The sequence below is a fragment of the Anser anser genome, assembly GCF_964211835.1.
Source record: "Anser anser genome assembly, chromosome: 13".
Lineage (NCBI taxonomy): Eukaryota > Metazoa > Chordata > Aves > Anseriformes > Anatidae > Anser > Anser anser.
In genome coordinates this window covers 6,004,367-6,018,855 of record NC_139734.1, presented here as the reverse complement: position 1 = coordinate 6,018,855, position 14,489 = coordinate 6,004,367, and the positions used below count along the sequence as shown (strand labels likewise).

Sequence of the window (14,489 nt, the reverse complement as noted above, 5' to 3'; positions counted from 1 at the left end):
TTTTTTAATTATATTCTGTCACCCCCACATTCTCGTTTGACTTTCTTCTCCTACCTTCATAAAAAATGGAGAAAGAACAAGCAAACATAAAACCTGAGTACACCTTACAAACTAAGGCTGCCATTATGCCCCAAATAATAGATCCTTAAAGCTGTACTAAGCTTCAAATTTTTGATTATTAAAGACATAATACAGTACTAGCCTGTTATATGTATATATTTTCTGTGGAGTTAGTCCTATTGAGTGGCATGTTCCTGGTTATTTTTAAAAATAAACCCTTTGGGGCTTTGATTATGCCCGACCTCGTAGGACTGGAAGTATATGGGCAGTACTCCACAAATTCCTGTATCTCAGGTATTTTTACCATTTGATTATTTTTGAATTCATTCAAAATGACTTGTGTAGTCCTGAGCACCCTCTACTAACTGAGGATTAGCGCGTGTCCCCCTGTCCCCTTCTCCTCGATCAGCCCTGGTGTGTAAGTGCCCTGCATCTTATGTTACTGTGGGTGCTCGGGTTACCGTGTGCCTGCCGTGCTCCGTGACATTTCTCCTCCAGCCTTTTTTACCTCGAGGAGATGGCACGCAAGCTTTTGAAAAGAAAGTCTTGTACTACTGAATGACTCCATTTACTGGGGAAAGCAACTCCAGGCTTTGAGAAGGCTGTGTTCAGGACCAGTTTAGGATTTGATGCTAATATCTTTTTATTCAGGCAGTGGGAGAAGGCCAACGGCATCCTGGCTTGTATCAGAAATAGTGATAGGATCAGCAACTAGTGATAGGACTAGAGGGAATGGCCTCAAGGTGTGCCAGGGGAGGTTCAGGTTGGAAATGAGGAGAAATTTCTGTCAGAAATTGTGGTTAGGTATAGGGACGGGTTGCCCAGGGAGGTGGTGGCATCACTATCCCTGGGGGTGTTCGAGGAAAGGCTGGACGTGGTGCTTGGGGACATGGGTTAGTGGGTGACATTGGTGGTAGGGGATGGTTGGACCAGATGATCTCGGAGGTCTTTTCCAACCTTAATGATTCTGTGATTCCAGCTTTACTTTCAGCAAATATCAAGACCATCACCAGACCTATTTAATTTAAACCCTGACCATAGGATTTACAGCCACAGACAAAACACGCAGCCACATGCTGACAAACGGAGGCGACGTGCGTGCCTGCCCTTCTCCATCCTAAGGGGGGATTTTAGGATCTAGCTTTTTACAGCCCCACGGATGGCAGCGAGAGCTGTGAAGCTGAGGAGAGCGCGGGCAGACCAACCCCACAACCCAACGGCCCCGCGGCCCCACTGCGGCGGCCTGGGCTGCCCTCAGGCGGCCCCGCCCCCGCCGGCTCCGTGCGGGACGTGACCAGGCCCGGCCGCAACCAGGCCTGACGGCGGGGCTGGGCGGCTCGGCTGACGGGCGGGCGGCTCGCCCAATGGGAGCGCGCGGCGGGCAGCGCGGCCCAATGGGCCGCGTGTAGGGGCGGGCCGAGCGTGAGGCCGGCGGGGCGGGCCGCGCAGCGCCTCAGAAAGCGGGTGGCAGCCGGAGGGTGCGGATCGCAGCGGAAGCAGCCATGTCTCTCTCCAACAAACTCACCCTTGATAAGGTGGACGTGAAGGGCAAGCGGGTTGTTATGAGGTGAGGAGCTGGGCGGTGGGGAGCGGCTCTCCCCAGGCCCTGCCCGTGGCTCTCAGCGCCGTCGGGGCCCCGTGAGGGGGCTGTGGGGAGGGGGCTGGGTGCCCCAGCAGCCTGTGCAGCCCGCTGGGTTGGGTTGTGGGCTCGTTTTTATGGGAGGGCGCTCCAAAAAAGGTCCTTCCAGAAGAATCTCTTCCCCAGCTCCCATTCCCTTAGCGCAAAGCTGAAATGAGTGACGATAAGGTGAGAATACAGCTCTGCCCCGCTGGGAATGGTTCTGCTTCTTGGGCCGGGAGCTGAGCTGTAGGCACCCCGTGCTTCCTAATGCAGAGCCCTGAAACAGGAGTTGACCGTACAACATCGGGGGCTGCGGAAAGCCTGGCGTGGGAAGGGCTGCTAGGTGCTGGCAGATAAGGGCACCCATGTACACCGCCCTAAATTCCTGTAACCGTGGGTTTCTTTGTCCAAGGTCACCTTACTGCGACCCGTTTGTATCAGCCGCCCTGTGTGGTGAGGAGGCGGACATAACAAAGCTGCAGCTTCTCTCCCACATCTCTTTATTTGGCCTCTCTTGTCTTATTTTGATGTAGTTCCCTCAAAATTAGATGGCCAAAAATCAGCTCTCATAATGAGAAGCTAGCTTGGGATTTGCACGTGTTTTCTAAATCTGGTACCAAAAAAAGACCTTTATCTCTTTAACAACATACTTTTTTTTTTTTTTTTTTTTTACTCTCTGACTGGTCCGGGGTTTTTTAGCCAGCTTGTGGGCTCAGATAATGGGCATAGCCCGCCTGCAGTCCTGTGCCTGGCTGCAAAGGCTGAGTGAAGCAGCAGTTGGTGCTAATTTGTGAGTTTCCTGTCTGCATCTCATTTCCTCCAAAAGTCGCCACGTGCTCTTAGTACTACTAAAATCGATACCCTTCTTTTTTCTCTTAATGTTCATTGTAATTTTGGTACGTTCATAATGTTGTCTTCCAGGCCTAATGCCAAAGGCAGAACCTGGGGAAGATGTTAGGACTGGGGAAGAGAAAGGGTTCAAGAAGAGCTCAGATTTCATTGGTCATAGCTGTGGTGGGGAGAAAGGGTGAACCTGGTCTTTTGTAGCTCTGATGGCTCTGTAAAGCAAACTGTTCTCTTATTGCCCCTGTTTCAGAAAAGCAGCATGATGATGCTGCTTTTCTGTCCCCTTTATGGAATTAGTCCGCTGTACCATGGGCTGCCAGTTCAATTTCTTCCGCTCAGCTACTCCTGCTTTGCTGGCAGCTTTTGTCATCCTTCCCATATGGTTCTAGTGCTGAGCAGGCTACAAGAAAACTCGAGCAACTTCCAGAATTTCAGCGTTCTGTATATAGATGTGGAGTGATGAAGGATAAACTTGAACAGAGCACTTCACTTTCCTCATTCTGATGCGCTGTTACAGTCAGTTAGACGTTCCCTTCCTCCCCGGAAGAAAAAGATCTTGCTCATAAGTGGTCACGCCGTGGCCACGCTTTCTCTGAGTGAGACAGGGAGGAGGAAAGCGGCTTGGTGAGTAATTTCTGCCCTTGGCTGTTACGAAACAGCCTCCTGCTGCAGCTGGTCACCACGTGGGCGCAAGGTGTGCTAGAGAGAAACTGGTAGAACTCCTCCCTGCCATCCCTTCCTCTGGTGTGTGTAGGGAGGGAAGCGACCCCTGGATCTAGTCAGGTCTTCCCACAGGAGCGTGGTAGCTGCAGTACTCGGCTCTGGACAGATCAGATCTGCTGAGAGCAGAAACTCAGAGCTGTAAGCAATAATTGGGCTGCTTCCGTGAGCTTGCTTGCTGGCCATAGTAGTCCAGCTGGGTATTTCAGAAGCCTCTTTGAAGAGCACGATGTCGCCTTTCATTATTTGCTTCCTTTCCCTTGGAACCTGCTCGTCAGTGATCTGAGAGCATGGCTTTTAAAAATGAAAAAGCAAACAGGAGCTTGTTCAATCTCAGTTTTATTTTCTGTTTCAGCATCATCACTCCTGCGGCCATGAGAGTTGGGTTGGATTGATGGTGTAGCTTCACGAAGTCACACAACCTGATGCTTTTTCTCCATTTGTATTCATTACAAGCACAAATGGCTGATAAGATACTGATTTGGAAGGCACAAGGCAGCTAAAAATCTTACCCTAACCTTAACTGCAACATTGCTTTTCTAGGCAGCTCCCTTCCTGGCAGGTTACCTTGCTCTTTGTAAAAACAAGTTTTAAGTATTTAATTTTTTTTTCTGCTTTTTTTTTAGGGTTGACTTCAATGTTCCAATGAAGGATCACAAAATAACCAATAACCAAAGGTGAGCCTTTGATTTCTGGTTTCTGATTTGAAGGCTGGTTCTGTTAGCAGTACCTGCAGTGCTGCTGTGGTTAAGCTGTCACCGCCTAATCACTGAGTATTAGGTGTCTCAGAGAAGGTCTGACAGCTGTTATTTAAAACTCCTGCAGCTATTTGCAAACTGTAGTTACTACGAGACTTACTCTCACTGTAGCTGCTGCGGAAAGCACATAGAAAACATCACTGAACTGTACAGATCCTAAAACTTCATTCCTTAAACATGGTTGCAGCATTATGGCCATGTCACAACCACGTGTCTGTTCAGCTCTGTTTGCCATTTTTGATGGTAGTACCAGAAAACGTCCTGGCTCCTTACCCTGGGGTTGTGTTCACTTGTTGTCTAACGTTAGTGTACTTGAGCAGCACACAGAGACACACGGTTTAGGAGCAGCGATAGCAAATGTCCCGTTTAGCTTCTCCAGCATTTGTGGGCAGGTGCCAGTTCTGTTCACCACTGGTCAGCATCCCCGTCATTCCTTTTTTTGGCTCAGGATCACTAAATAAGGAAGCCTGGTTATGTTCAGATGTTTCCTGACGTTTCATAGCTACAAACAATCAGCAGAATTTGGATGACGAGATAAATTTTACTTCTCTCTCCTACATCTCGCAGAACATAACAGTAGAACATGTGAAAACGTGCCGGGACAGAGAACTTAGCTGATGCATGATGTGTGATGGCTGTGCTTCGGGGATTGTCACAGTCCTTAGGAAAGGAATAGGCTGGGTTAGCTCCGCAGGGAAAGATGTGCTCTGTAGGGTGTGATTAGGCTCCGAGATGTTTATCCTAGAGTAAGTTTTGGAGCCCGCTGTCCCTTTTAGGGGGTCCTGGTGACAGTGCCCTGCTGTCTTCGAGGGGGAGGCTGAGCTGTGTGAAACTGTTAACAGCAGTTAACCTGTTAACCGTTAACAGCGGTTAAACAATCATTGTGCCCAGCTCTTGTGCTTTCTCTTGCCCTTTTTGAGAGACAACTTCCAGGGCTCTTGTGTAAGTGCTCAGTAAGTCTGCTTCTACAGCAAACACTCCTTGAATCCTTCTTCACTTGCTTTTCCCTGCCACTACAGAATCAAGGCGGCCGTCCCTACCATCAAGCACTGCCTGGACCATGGAGCCAAGTCCGTGGTTTTGATGAGCCACCTGGGTCGCCCCGATGGTGTCCCCATGCCCGACAAGTTCTCCTTGGCCCCGGTCGCTGTGGAGCTTAAAGCGCTCATGGGCAGGTGAAGTAGAAGAGCAGCTCAGCACGCGTCAGGCCCACTCTGTGCGTGGCCCTGGATGCTTTCCTTTCAGAAAGGAAGAGTCGCTTGTAGGATGACGGGGCGTGTCTTCTGTTTGCAGAGAGGTCACTTTCCTGAAGGATTGTGTTGGTCCCGAGGTGGAGAAGGCCTGCGCTAATCCTGCAACTGGCTCCATCATCCTGCTGGAGAACCTCCGGTTCCACGTAGAAGAAGAAGGGAAGGGGAAGGATGCTTCAGGGAACAAGGTGAAACAGCAAGTCTAGTGTTGTGCGTGCCTAATGTTTTAAACTGATGCTTAAATGTTCTGCAATACAGCGATTGTCAAACCCATTAGAAGCCTGCCTGCTCCCAGAGCAGCCATCGAGAGCCAGGCTGCCTTGCACCTCTGACATTTTCTTGAAGGTCAGGGAGAACACTTGCTCCAGACAGCTGCTTTTCTTAGCGATGGTGACCCGGTGACTTTACGCAGGCCTTGGCTCCTCGCAGATTTGGTGCGTGCAGGGGAATGCTGACATCGTGCGGTGCCCTTTAGGGGCTGACACAGGACTCCTGGCACTTAGGAAAATGGCCCAGAGAACTAGTGAGCCTCTGCAGCTCCAGATGGCAATGGGAAATTGAGCCAGTCTGGAATTACCACAACCTTGTGCCACTGAAAGCTGATGTGGTGGCTGGGGGAAGAGGGGGACAAGAATTAAATTGGCTTTGGGAAACTGATTTTATGCACTTGTATGTGCACAGAAGCGTGCAAAGCAGTTGGGCACGACAGGAGAGCTACAGCTGGCAGACCAGCTTCGCGTTTTAACAGGTGAAAGTCAGTGCTGTGGAAATAGTGACACAGTGCAAGACTGTGGGTTGCTAGCTGGTGCTTGAGAGTTGTCTTTCCAAGGCAAATCAGGTTGTAGGGGGTTCCTTCATTCAGAGCCTCTGCGTTCTGCTTACAGATGTTCAGGAATTTAATCGGAGCATTTCATCTCTTTGTGTAAAGTCAGGAAATTTAGCAAGTGAAGGAGCAGTTGACAGCATTATTTCAGAATCTGTGTAGTCCCTTTGGCTAGGCTGTGTGAATAAAAGGGCCCCCAAAGCTGTGTTGAACCTGTCTGGCATGTCTTAGAGTGCCTTGCTGCCATCGTCCCCGAGTTGGAATTAGAGCTGTGTGCTAGCAGAGGCAGCAGGAGAAGAGCCCTCGCTCGGGGGGGGTGAGCTGATAAAGCAGTAAGGCAGTCAGGGACTGCCTAACTGCCAGTCCAGGAGGTTCTTTAACAGCAAATGGCAGTGAACTCGCTCTGAGCAGTCACTGTTAGAGAGCTCTGCTGTTTTTCTCAAGGTGGGAAGGAAAATTGAACTACTTGAGCCATCCCATGAGGACTTGGAGGGTGGAGAAGGTCTCTCAGCAGAAATGCCTCTGGTTTTGCCCACTGCCCACTCAACCCGTCTCCAGCTTTCCTTTGTTGGCTGTTACAGCGGTGGCCTGTCATAGCCTGCGGGCTATTTATAAGTTAATCCTCAGAGCAGACACTAAATGAATCCCTCAGGAGCTTAGATACCACGCTTTCTCTGGTCAGTAGGTGGGCACGAGTGAGTTTGTTTTCATCTTGGTAGCGCCTCGTCTCTGCACACCCTTCCTGTGTTACCTGGGATCGCCACGCAACTGGAGATCTGTTAGGAGACCAAGAGGTTGGTTGTGATGCAGCTCGTTCCTACCTTGTTGGTGTACGAAGATCCTGAAATGGGAACAGTCCTCAGGGATGTAGGAGCAGGCTCGGGGAGATGAAAGTGGAGTTTAAACCACTTAAACGTTTTTGTGGCTTCTGCTGGACTGGAAAAGAGCATATGAAATGCAGCGAGCCCCAGGATGAACAGATGAATTTCTCCAGCTGATTTTTCTTTGCTTTGGGGTTACGAGTCAATTGCTTGTTAATTGCTGAATTTGACTTCAATTTCAGTATCTACTCTGTGACTTGAATAGCACAAACTTGTCATTCTTTCCCTTTAGATCAAGGCTGATTCTGCTAAAGTGGATGCTTTCAGAGCCTCTCTTTCTAAACTGGGAGATGTTTATGTCAATGATGCTTTCGGAACTGCCCACCGAGCTCACAGGTACATATCCCTTTTCCATCCACAGGCAGAACTGCAGAATGATGCCTGAGGTTTGCCCCCAGTTAAAATTACACACAGAGCTTTGCCCCCGGTTAAAATTAACTTATTTTGGAGCTTATCCCATTATCGTTCTGCTGTGTTTGTTCCTGTGTGACATATTTAGTGAAGACAGTTCTCTATAGTGTATGCTATCTAAAGTTTTCCTCTGAGAACAGTCAACAGCTGAAACTCCTAAGACTTGAATGAACTTCTTAGGCTTTGAAGATAGAAAATTACTTGTATTAATTGTCCTGCGATTCCAGCAGACCTGTTTTCCTAAAGATAACTCCAGGTGGGTTATTCTCATGGAATGTGGTTAGATATGTGTGTTTGAAACTCTGCAGTGCTCATCTTGGAGCTTGATTTCCTAATCAGTGTTACTGGAGGAAGACACATCTGTTCCTCCTATTCTTTTGTCCCTCATCATTTTGGATTACTAATTAATGCTCTAAATGTATCACATATCAAAATGACTGTGCAAAAGCAATGCTGGAAAGTCAACTTTACAGCTGGCTTATCAAACTAGGAAAAGAAAATCCCCGTGTTTGTTTTCATGCAGGTAGGAGCTGCTCTCCTTGCTGTAGCTGACTAAAGAATTGGCTTTAGAGTGCTGTGAGACACGTGGATGTTTGAACCTTCACTAATAGAACGTTTTTCCTTTCCTTGCTCTTATCTTCATTCTACAGTTCCATGGTAGGTGTCAATCTTCCTCAGAAGGCTGCAGGCTTCCTGATGAAGAAAGAACTGGATTATTTTGCTAAGGCCCTCGAGAGCCCAGAGAGACCCTTCTTAGCAATTCTGGGAGGGTAAGACTCAAGAGCGTACCAACTTTTTATTTCTCTTCAACACCTCTGTCAGGGTTGTTTTGGCTTGCTTCAAACAAGTGCTTTCCTTTGAGCTGTACCTGCAGTTCAGATTTGTAGATAATTCTTGAGATCTCTGTAAGATGCGGGTTACATGGGAGCTAGCTTACCCCGTGCAGCCCTGTGGTGGTACTGTCAGGGCCTGCTCATGCCTTGTGGCCTCTCGCATCCTCCTGAGACAGCCCACAGCAGCTCGCCGGACGGCTGACCCAGAACTGACACACGTGCTGGCCCTGAAATATTGTCAGTGACCTTTCCTCCATGGTTCAGAGTACAAGCATCCTGCAAGCTCAGCGCCGTGTAAGTTGACACGGTCTGTCATTATGCAACCGTGGCCTACTGTAGCTGCCCGGGCCTCTGTTCTTTAGCAGCAGCTGGTGCGCAAAGAGAATCGAAGGTGCAAAACCAAATGACTGCTTGTGTGTAGAAATAAATTATCATTGCTGCCAGTTTTTGTCACATGCACATTTTTATGGAAGTGTTTCAGTTCGTCAGGTGAATTAAAATACTTTGTAAAATACAGTAACACAGAGCTTGGACACCGTAACGTCCCCGTGATGATAAAATTGTGGCTTATTCCTGTTCTTTGCACCCAAAAACATGCTCTGCAAGAAGTAGTACTCAGTTCTCATTCTATACTTTTCCTGTGATCTTGGTTATAATGAGCAGTGCTTTCTTTTTATTAGTACCCTTCCAAGATTTAGAGCTGCAGGTGACCCACACTTGCAGGCTGTGTGTGGTTCAGCTGCAGGCTGGCTATTGCTTATACATAACAAAACTGGACCCAGAATCTGTACTGAGAACAACTGTACTAATGAGGTGGAAATAAAATGTGTTGGCAAAGAAAGACCATGTGCAGGAAAGTAATTTCAGTGTCAGGAGCAGGATGTGCACAAAAGAAAGAAACAAAAATCTAATTTACCTTGAGGCTGGTGGCTGGTTTGCACCAGAGCTCTCTGCAGTCACTGAGGCTGGAATTGTAGAGGCACCTGTTTATTCTGATGAGGTCTGAAAGCATTTCATTAATGAAATCTGTATCATTATCACTGTTTTAGAGATGAGGTAACTAAAGGAAGAAAAGGAAAGGGTCTTGTCTAATGTCATCAAGCAGGGCATAGCCATACAGGTATCAATGCAAGGCTCTTGAGTGTCAGCCTAGGTAATTTTCTAGGGTCTTTATGAAGCTTTCTTTAGGTAACAATGACATGGGGCATAAAGGGGGAGGGTAAAAGACTTGTCTATTTACTGTTGCTTCCTGCCATTCCCATATGAAGTAATTTTGGCATTGTTATTCCAAATGATGGAATGTTTGGGCTATGAGTGTGATGGGGTGCTGGGCCCGGACTGGTTACAGGAGCTGGGCACATGGCAGCTGGTACAGTGGATCTGGGGTGGGGCCACAGTTGTGAATGGTGGAGATCTGATCTCTGCTCTGCGTGGATGGACAGTCAGGGGAAACCAGCCTGTAAAGTGCCGAATTAATTTTATATTTAAATAGGAGAAAAACAGAGGGCTAATAATGCTCTTGTAAGTTGCTGTTTAATACTGACCTGCTGATTTGCCAAATTCCCTTTCTGCCCATTCCCCGTAACTTTTCTGTTGGACCATTCTCTCAGAAAAACCTTGAGGTATCAGAGAATTGCCCGTACTGACTAGCAGTTGGATAATTCTGCCTCAAACTCTTATCCAAGAAGTCCTTGGTGAGGCTTCCTGCTTAGTTCAAGATAGAATAAAGTCTGTCTGAGAATTTTGGGCAGTGACTGCACTGTTCATTCTCTTTCCTTCTCTCCTTCACCAGAGCGAAAGTTCAGGATAAGATCCAGCTAATCAATAACATGTTGGATAAGGTCAATGAGATGATCATCGGTGGTGGAATGGCATTCACCTTTCTTAAAGTGCTCAACAACATGCAGGTATGAAAAGAGCAATTCTGGGTCTGCTCCTAGGAAAAAAATATGGTCAGTATATATGGTGGGATCGGAAACTAGGCGTGTCAACTCTGCAAGAGCAGGGAGCGCTCAGAAGTTATTTGACAATCAGGTTGCAAAAATTGGATTGCAGTATGTGTCTTAGTGCTCTAAGAAAACTTCCCAGAATTGCTGAATGGTGTGGCTTGACTGCTGCTGTTCTTTTCTGTACCAACCAGTAGCTAAACAAATGCCTTTCTTTTTTTCCAAATAACTTCTGTAGATTGGCAACTCTTTGTTTGATGAAGAGGGATCAAAAATTGTCAAGGACCTGATGGCCAAGGCAGAGAAGAATGGTGTGAAGATTACTCTGCCTGTTGACTTCATCACTGCGGACAAATTCGATGAGCATGCACAGACTGGGGAAGCCACGGTGGCTTCGGGCATTCCTGCTGGCTGGATGGTAGGTTTCAATGGACTAGAGAAAATAACGGGGAGCACTGGGGTGGGAAAGGCATGTCTTAAAGGAATAAAAAGAGTAATTGAGATCCTTTGCTAATGTTTCTGAAGGCAGCCTAGCTGCATGGAGTTCTCAGGCTTAATAAAAAGAAAGCCCTGTGGCTTGTCCTGATTTTTTAAGTGTAAAATAGCTTTTGTAGAGATTTGGATTAAAACAGCAAAAATCCTCTAAAACCTTCAGATCTGAATGCAGTAGGAGTCCCTTTTATTTGACTCGAATTTAATTAGTTGGCAAAAGCTTCTAACTAAGACTTTATGCTTCTGACATTGATTTTAAAATGACTTCTTCATACTAGGAATACAAATACCACTCCAGACTCCATCCTACAGCAGCAGCTGCTGGCAAGTTGCTTTGTTACTTAGCATTCGGTGCATACAGAGAAACTCTTGCTTCGTGTCTGGTCTGCTATATCTAAGTCAGTGGCAAGTTTGATGCTATGAAAAATGGCACCATCCAAGTCCTACAAGGCCTGTGGCTATAGGCTGCTTTCTTTGGACTTAGCAGGTGTTTGACAACGTGGGGTGAATAGCAGGGTTGTTAGCTTGGACCTTTAATGAAAGGGGGGGGGAGGAGCTTTTGAGGATCCCACCAAAAAGGCATTGGTGATTTAAGCTGAGGCTTGGCAGGAGGTATATCTCTGAATTCTCTTGCTTGTCTTAGGGCTTGGACTGTGGCCCTGAAAGCGTTAAGAAGTTTGTTGAAGTTGTGGGAAGGGCCAAGCAAATAGTGTGGAACGGTCCAGTGGGTGTCTTCGAGTGGGACAAGTTTTCCAAAGGAACCAAAGCTCTGATGGACAAAGTGGTGGAAGTCACTGGCAAGGGCTGCATCACCATTATTGGTAAGTAGTTGCACATGTTCTTGCTTTTCTAAATGCAACAAGGAAGCTTCTGTCTACTAGCACCGCATTAAAAATGTGGTCAAATTGTTTTTCTTCATACTGCTTTCAGTTTTCCTTCAGTGTGCAGACGTGACTTTAAAAACTGCCGTATGTACTGAGGATCTGGGAACAGAACCAACCTGCAGCAAGGCTTTGTGCCTTAAGCTGAACAAAATCTTAATTTCTTCTGTCTCATTTCATTTTCATGTGCTACAGGTGGTGGAGATACAGCTACTTGCTGTGCGAAGTGGAATACTGAGGATAAAGTTAGCCATGTCAGCACTGGAGGTGGTGCCAGCCTGGAACTGCTAGAGGGTAACTGTTCTATTCTCTCATTTGAGCAAATTGGGCAGTTCTGGGTGCTCTGCCTTGCTTTGATAGTCAGGAAAGCACAACAAAAGGGTGGATGTCTTCTCTGTTTCACCAAGCGGAGTTGCAGGTAGCTTTTGAACAATAAGAGCGATGAGATCCTCATCGCTCTTTTTTTCTTCCTCCTAGAGGAAGAGGAAAGAAAATGGAGTATTCTTGCAAATAGCATAGACTGCCACTCCCAGGCAGCAAAAAAGCTGGAATAGAAAGTAAAACAGCCTTGACAGCGGGCTCTTTATTTATAGATGATTCCCTGAGACATGTTAACCAGGCTGTTTATAGTTCCAGTTTCGGTTAGGGAAATCTCATCAGAATAGTCTGGAATTTTGGTTTAGAAGCTTCCTTTTGGGAGCATTGTTTAAAATCCCCTGGTTTTGGGGAGCCCTCTAGTGATCACTTAACAAATCTGCACAGGAATACTCGGAATCCAAAATGGTGAGAATTTACAGGATTCTTCTAATGAGTTGCATTGTACTCTAAATGAGTTTTTATTTCCTCTGGTAATTAGCTGTTTCCCAATATGTGTAAATTATCTAATGCTGTCAACTTCTCTGTAGAAGAGAAACTGCAATAAACTGCATTGCAGCTGTTGGTTTCCAGCAGTTATATGTGAGACAGAGCTTTTGTTTCTGTTGCCTAGGGAGTGATGGTAAAGGGAAAGAATGCAGATGGCTAGAATGAAACTGTGCAACTGATTTATTCGCAAGGACAAAGTTGTCTAAGTTTTGGCCCAAAATGTGTGTGTGTGTGTGTGATCTTTTAAATGTAACGGAAGTCCAGCTAATTAGAAAAGCCTCTGAAGATTATTTGAATAAGAAAAAATAGTTGGTTGTGAACAGTGTTAAAATTCAGTGCTGCCGCACAGCTTGTGCATTTGAAGGTAGGTTGGGGGGGAGCAGAAAGTTCTCCCTTCATTATTAAAGTAGGACAATAAGCTAAGAAGATGCTTTAGAAAGCATTGCACTTTAAAAAAAAAAAAAAAAAGCGGGGCCCCCATGCCCAAAGAGGAGCGTATTCCTTACTCCCCTCTGTTGGAATGAGGTGTGCAAATATCTGGACCTGGGTGTTTCAGTCCCAGGAAAAGACTCAACTCTTAAGCAGGCTCTGTTGCTTTTTCTGAATTCATTCTTAAAATTTCCACCACACGCTCCAAAATACTATTTACATGCCACTAGGGATTGAAGAAGGTATGCAGCAACTCCCTAGGTCCAATCAAAAAATCTGTTTGCCATCAAGCTTCATGGAAAAATATCTTAGGTGTTTGGATCTGACCCTAGCAGGAACTTGGATAGAAACTTGGCATTATTGTTAATTGAGCATTGACAACTGTGGGCCGTTAATCTGCTGCTGACACGAGTGCAGCTGTGCTCTGGATACTCACCACAGCCCCAAAATGTATTTGCTGTGTGCAGCAGCTTAAATGTAACCCATATGCCTTCATAGCCACAGATGTCAACGGGAGTGCACGTAGAGCCATCTTTAACCTATAGTTTCTGTTTCTTATCTGTGTAAATGTTGCAGCTGTAAGCATAAAGCTAAGTACACTTGGAGGGTCCTTAACTTTATTGGAATTTTTTTTTACCTAACAGGTAAAGTTCTTCCTGGCGTGGATGCCTTGAGCAACGTGTAGAGAACGGTGTATCACCCCAGTTCCTGGTCCCGTGCACAGCCCCTGAGATTCAACACTTCAGCGCTTCTGTATTTCATCTCTGCGATAGGCAGATCACAGAATGTAAACCGAAACTGGACAGGGTTGGAGGAGAAGACAGGAGAGAGATGATATGACTGCAGTTTACATGATGTGGATTTGTCCACTCTTATCCCACTTGAATTAATGTAGTGCGTTTAAACCGTTGTTGTGGATTTAGAGTGTATATATTTATATTTTGCCTTTTCAAAGAGATTAATCCCTAGTAGACATGTCTGTTTCTCAGAAAGGAGTGCACCGTGTAGCTTCTTCAATGTTCCTAGCAGGCATTTTCATCACTTGCCACAGTTCAGAAACAAGAGGGAACTCCAATTTTTTGGAGGCTGATTGTAATAGCTGCTGAATAAACATATTTAAAATGCCAACAACTTGTATGTGGTCCTTCTTTCACATTTTTGGAACAGGTTATGTTACAATACATTTGTCCTAAGCATCAGGAGTCAGATCTTTTTTCTTTTTGTGCTAATTGCAGTATTTGTAAATATCCTTTTGTTTTTATCCATGGATTTGTAAGCATCCAGTCATCAACAAAGTGAACTTTGTTGGTAAGGAAGTTGTTGCAGATATACTGTTACGTCAAAACTTCCATACCATCAAGTAATAAGATGAATTTTTGAATGTGCAAGAATACTTTAAAAAAAAAAGTGCGAATTTAAAAGCGTGGTTTTCTCTAGAGAACTTGCTGTATAGTAGGTATCTAATGTATCTAATCTGAGTACTGGAACCTTTGAAGACACAGGTGAAAACTTGAAGATTCTTACCTCTCCTCTCCTTTATATGCAAAGAGAACTGCAGTGCTCCTTTCCCCGAAGATGTGATCCAAAAAAGCACTAGAACTAGCATAGCAAAGCACCCACTTTGGACAATCGGGTTTGTGTTTGGGGACTAAGCACACTGCAGACCCACGAGGA

At 46.0% G+C, this 14,489-nt stretch overlaps 1 protein-coding gene across 1 annotated transcript; it reads left to right on the top strand.

Moving 5' to 3' along the window:
• Window positions 1-1,465: 1,465 nt before the first annotated feature.
• PGK1 (phosphoglycerate kinase 1) lies at window positions 1,466-13,943 on the top strand. The gene is made up of 11 exons (XM_083797058.1): window positions 1,466-1,627; window positions 3,874-3,924; window positions 5,025-5,180; window positions 5,299-5,443; window positions 7,192-7,295; window positions 8,021-8,140; window positions 9,996-10,110; window positions 10,388-10,567; window positions 11,285-11,462; window positions 11,718-11,816; window positions 13,460-13,943. Exons 1-11 carry the CDS (start codon window positions 1,563-1,565, stop codon window positions 13,498-13,500), a joined length of 1,254 nt encoding a protein of 417 aa, XP_083653184.1. The 5' UTR covers window positions 1,466-1,562; the 3' UTR covers window positions 13,501-13,943.
• Window positions 13,944-14,489: the final 546 nt, after the last annotated feature.

Excerpts from the sequence above, each read along its gene's own strand:
- PGK1 (XM_083797058.1), top strand. The coding sequence starts at position 1,563 with ATGTCTCTCTCCAACAAACTCACCCTTGATAAGGTGGACGTGAAGGGC. Across the intron at positions 7,296-8,020 it reads ACTGCCCACCGAGCTCACAG|TTCCATGGTAGGTGTCAATC; the intron begins GTACATATCCCT and ends TTCATTCTACAG. Across the intron at positions 11,463-11,717 it reads GGGCTGCATCACCATTATTG|GTGGTGGAGATACAGCTACT; the intron begins GTAAGTAGTTGC and ends CATGTGCTACAG.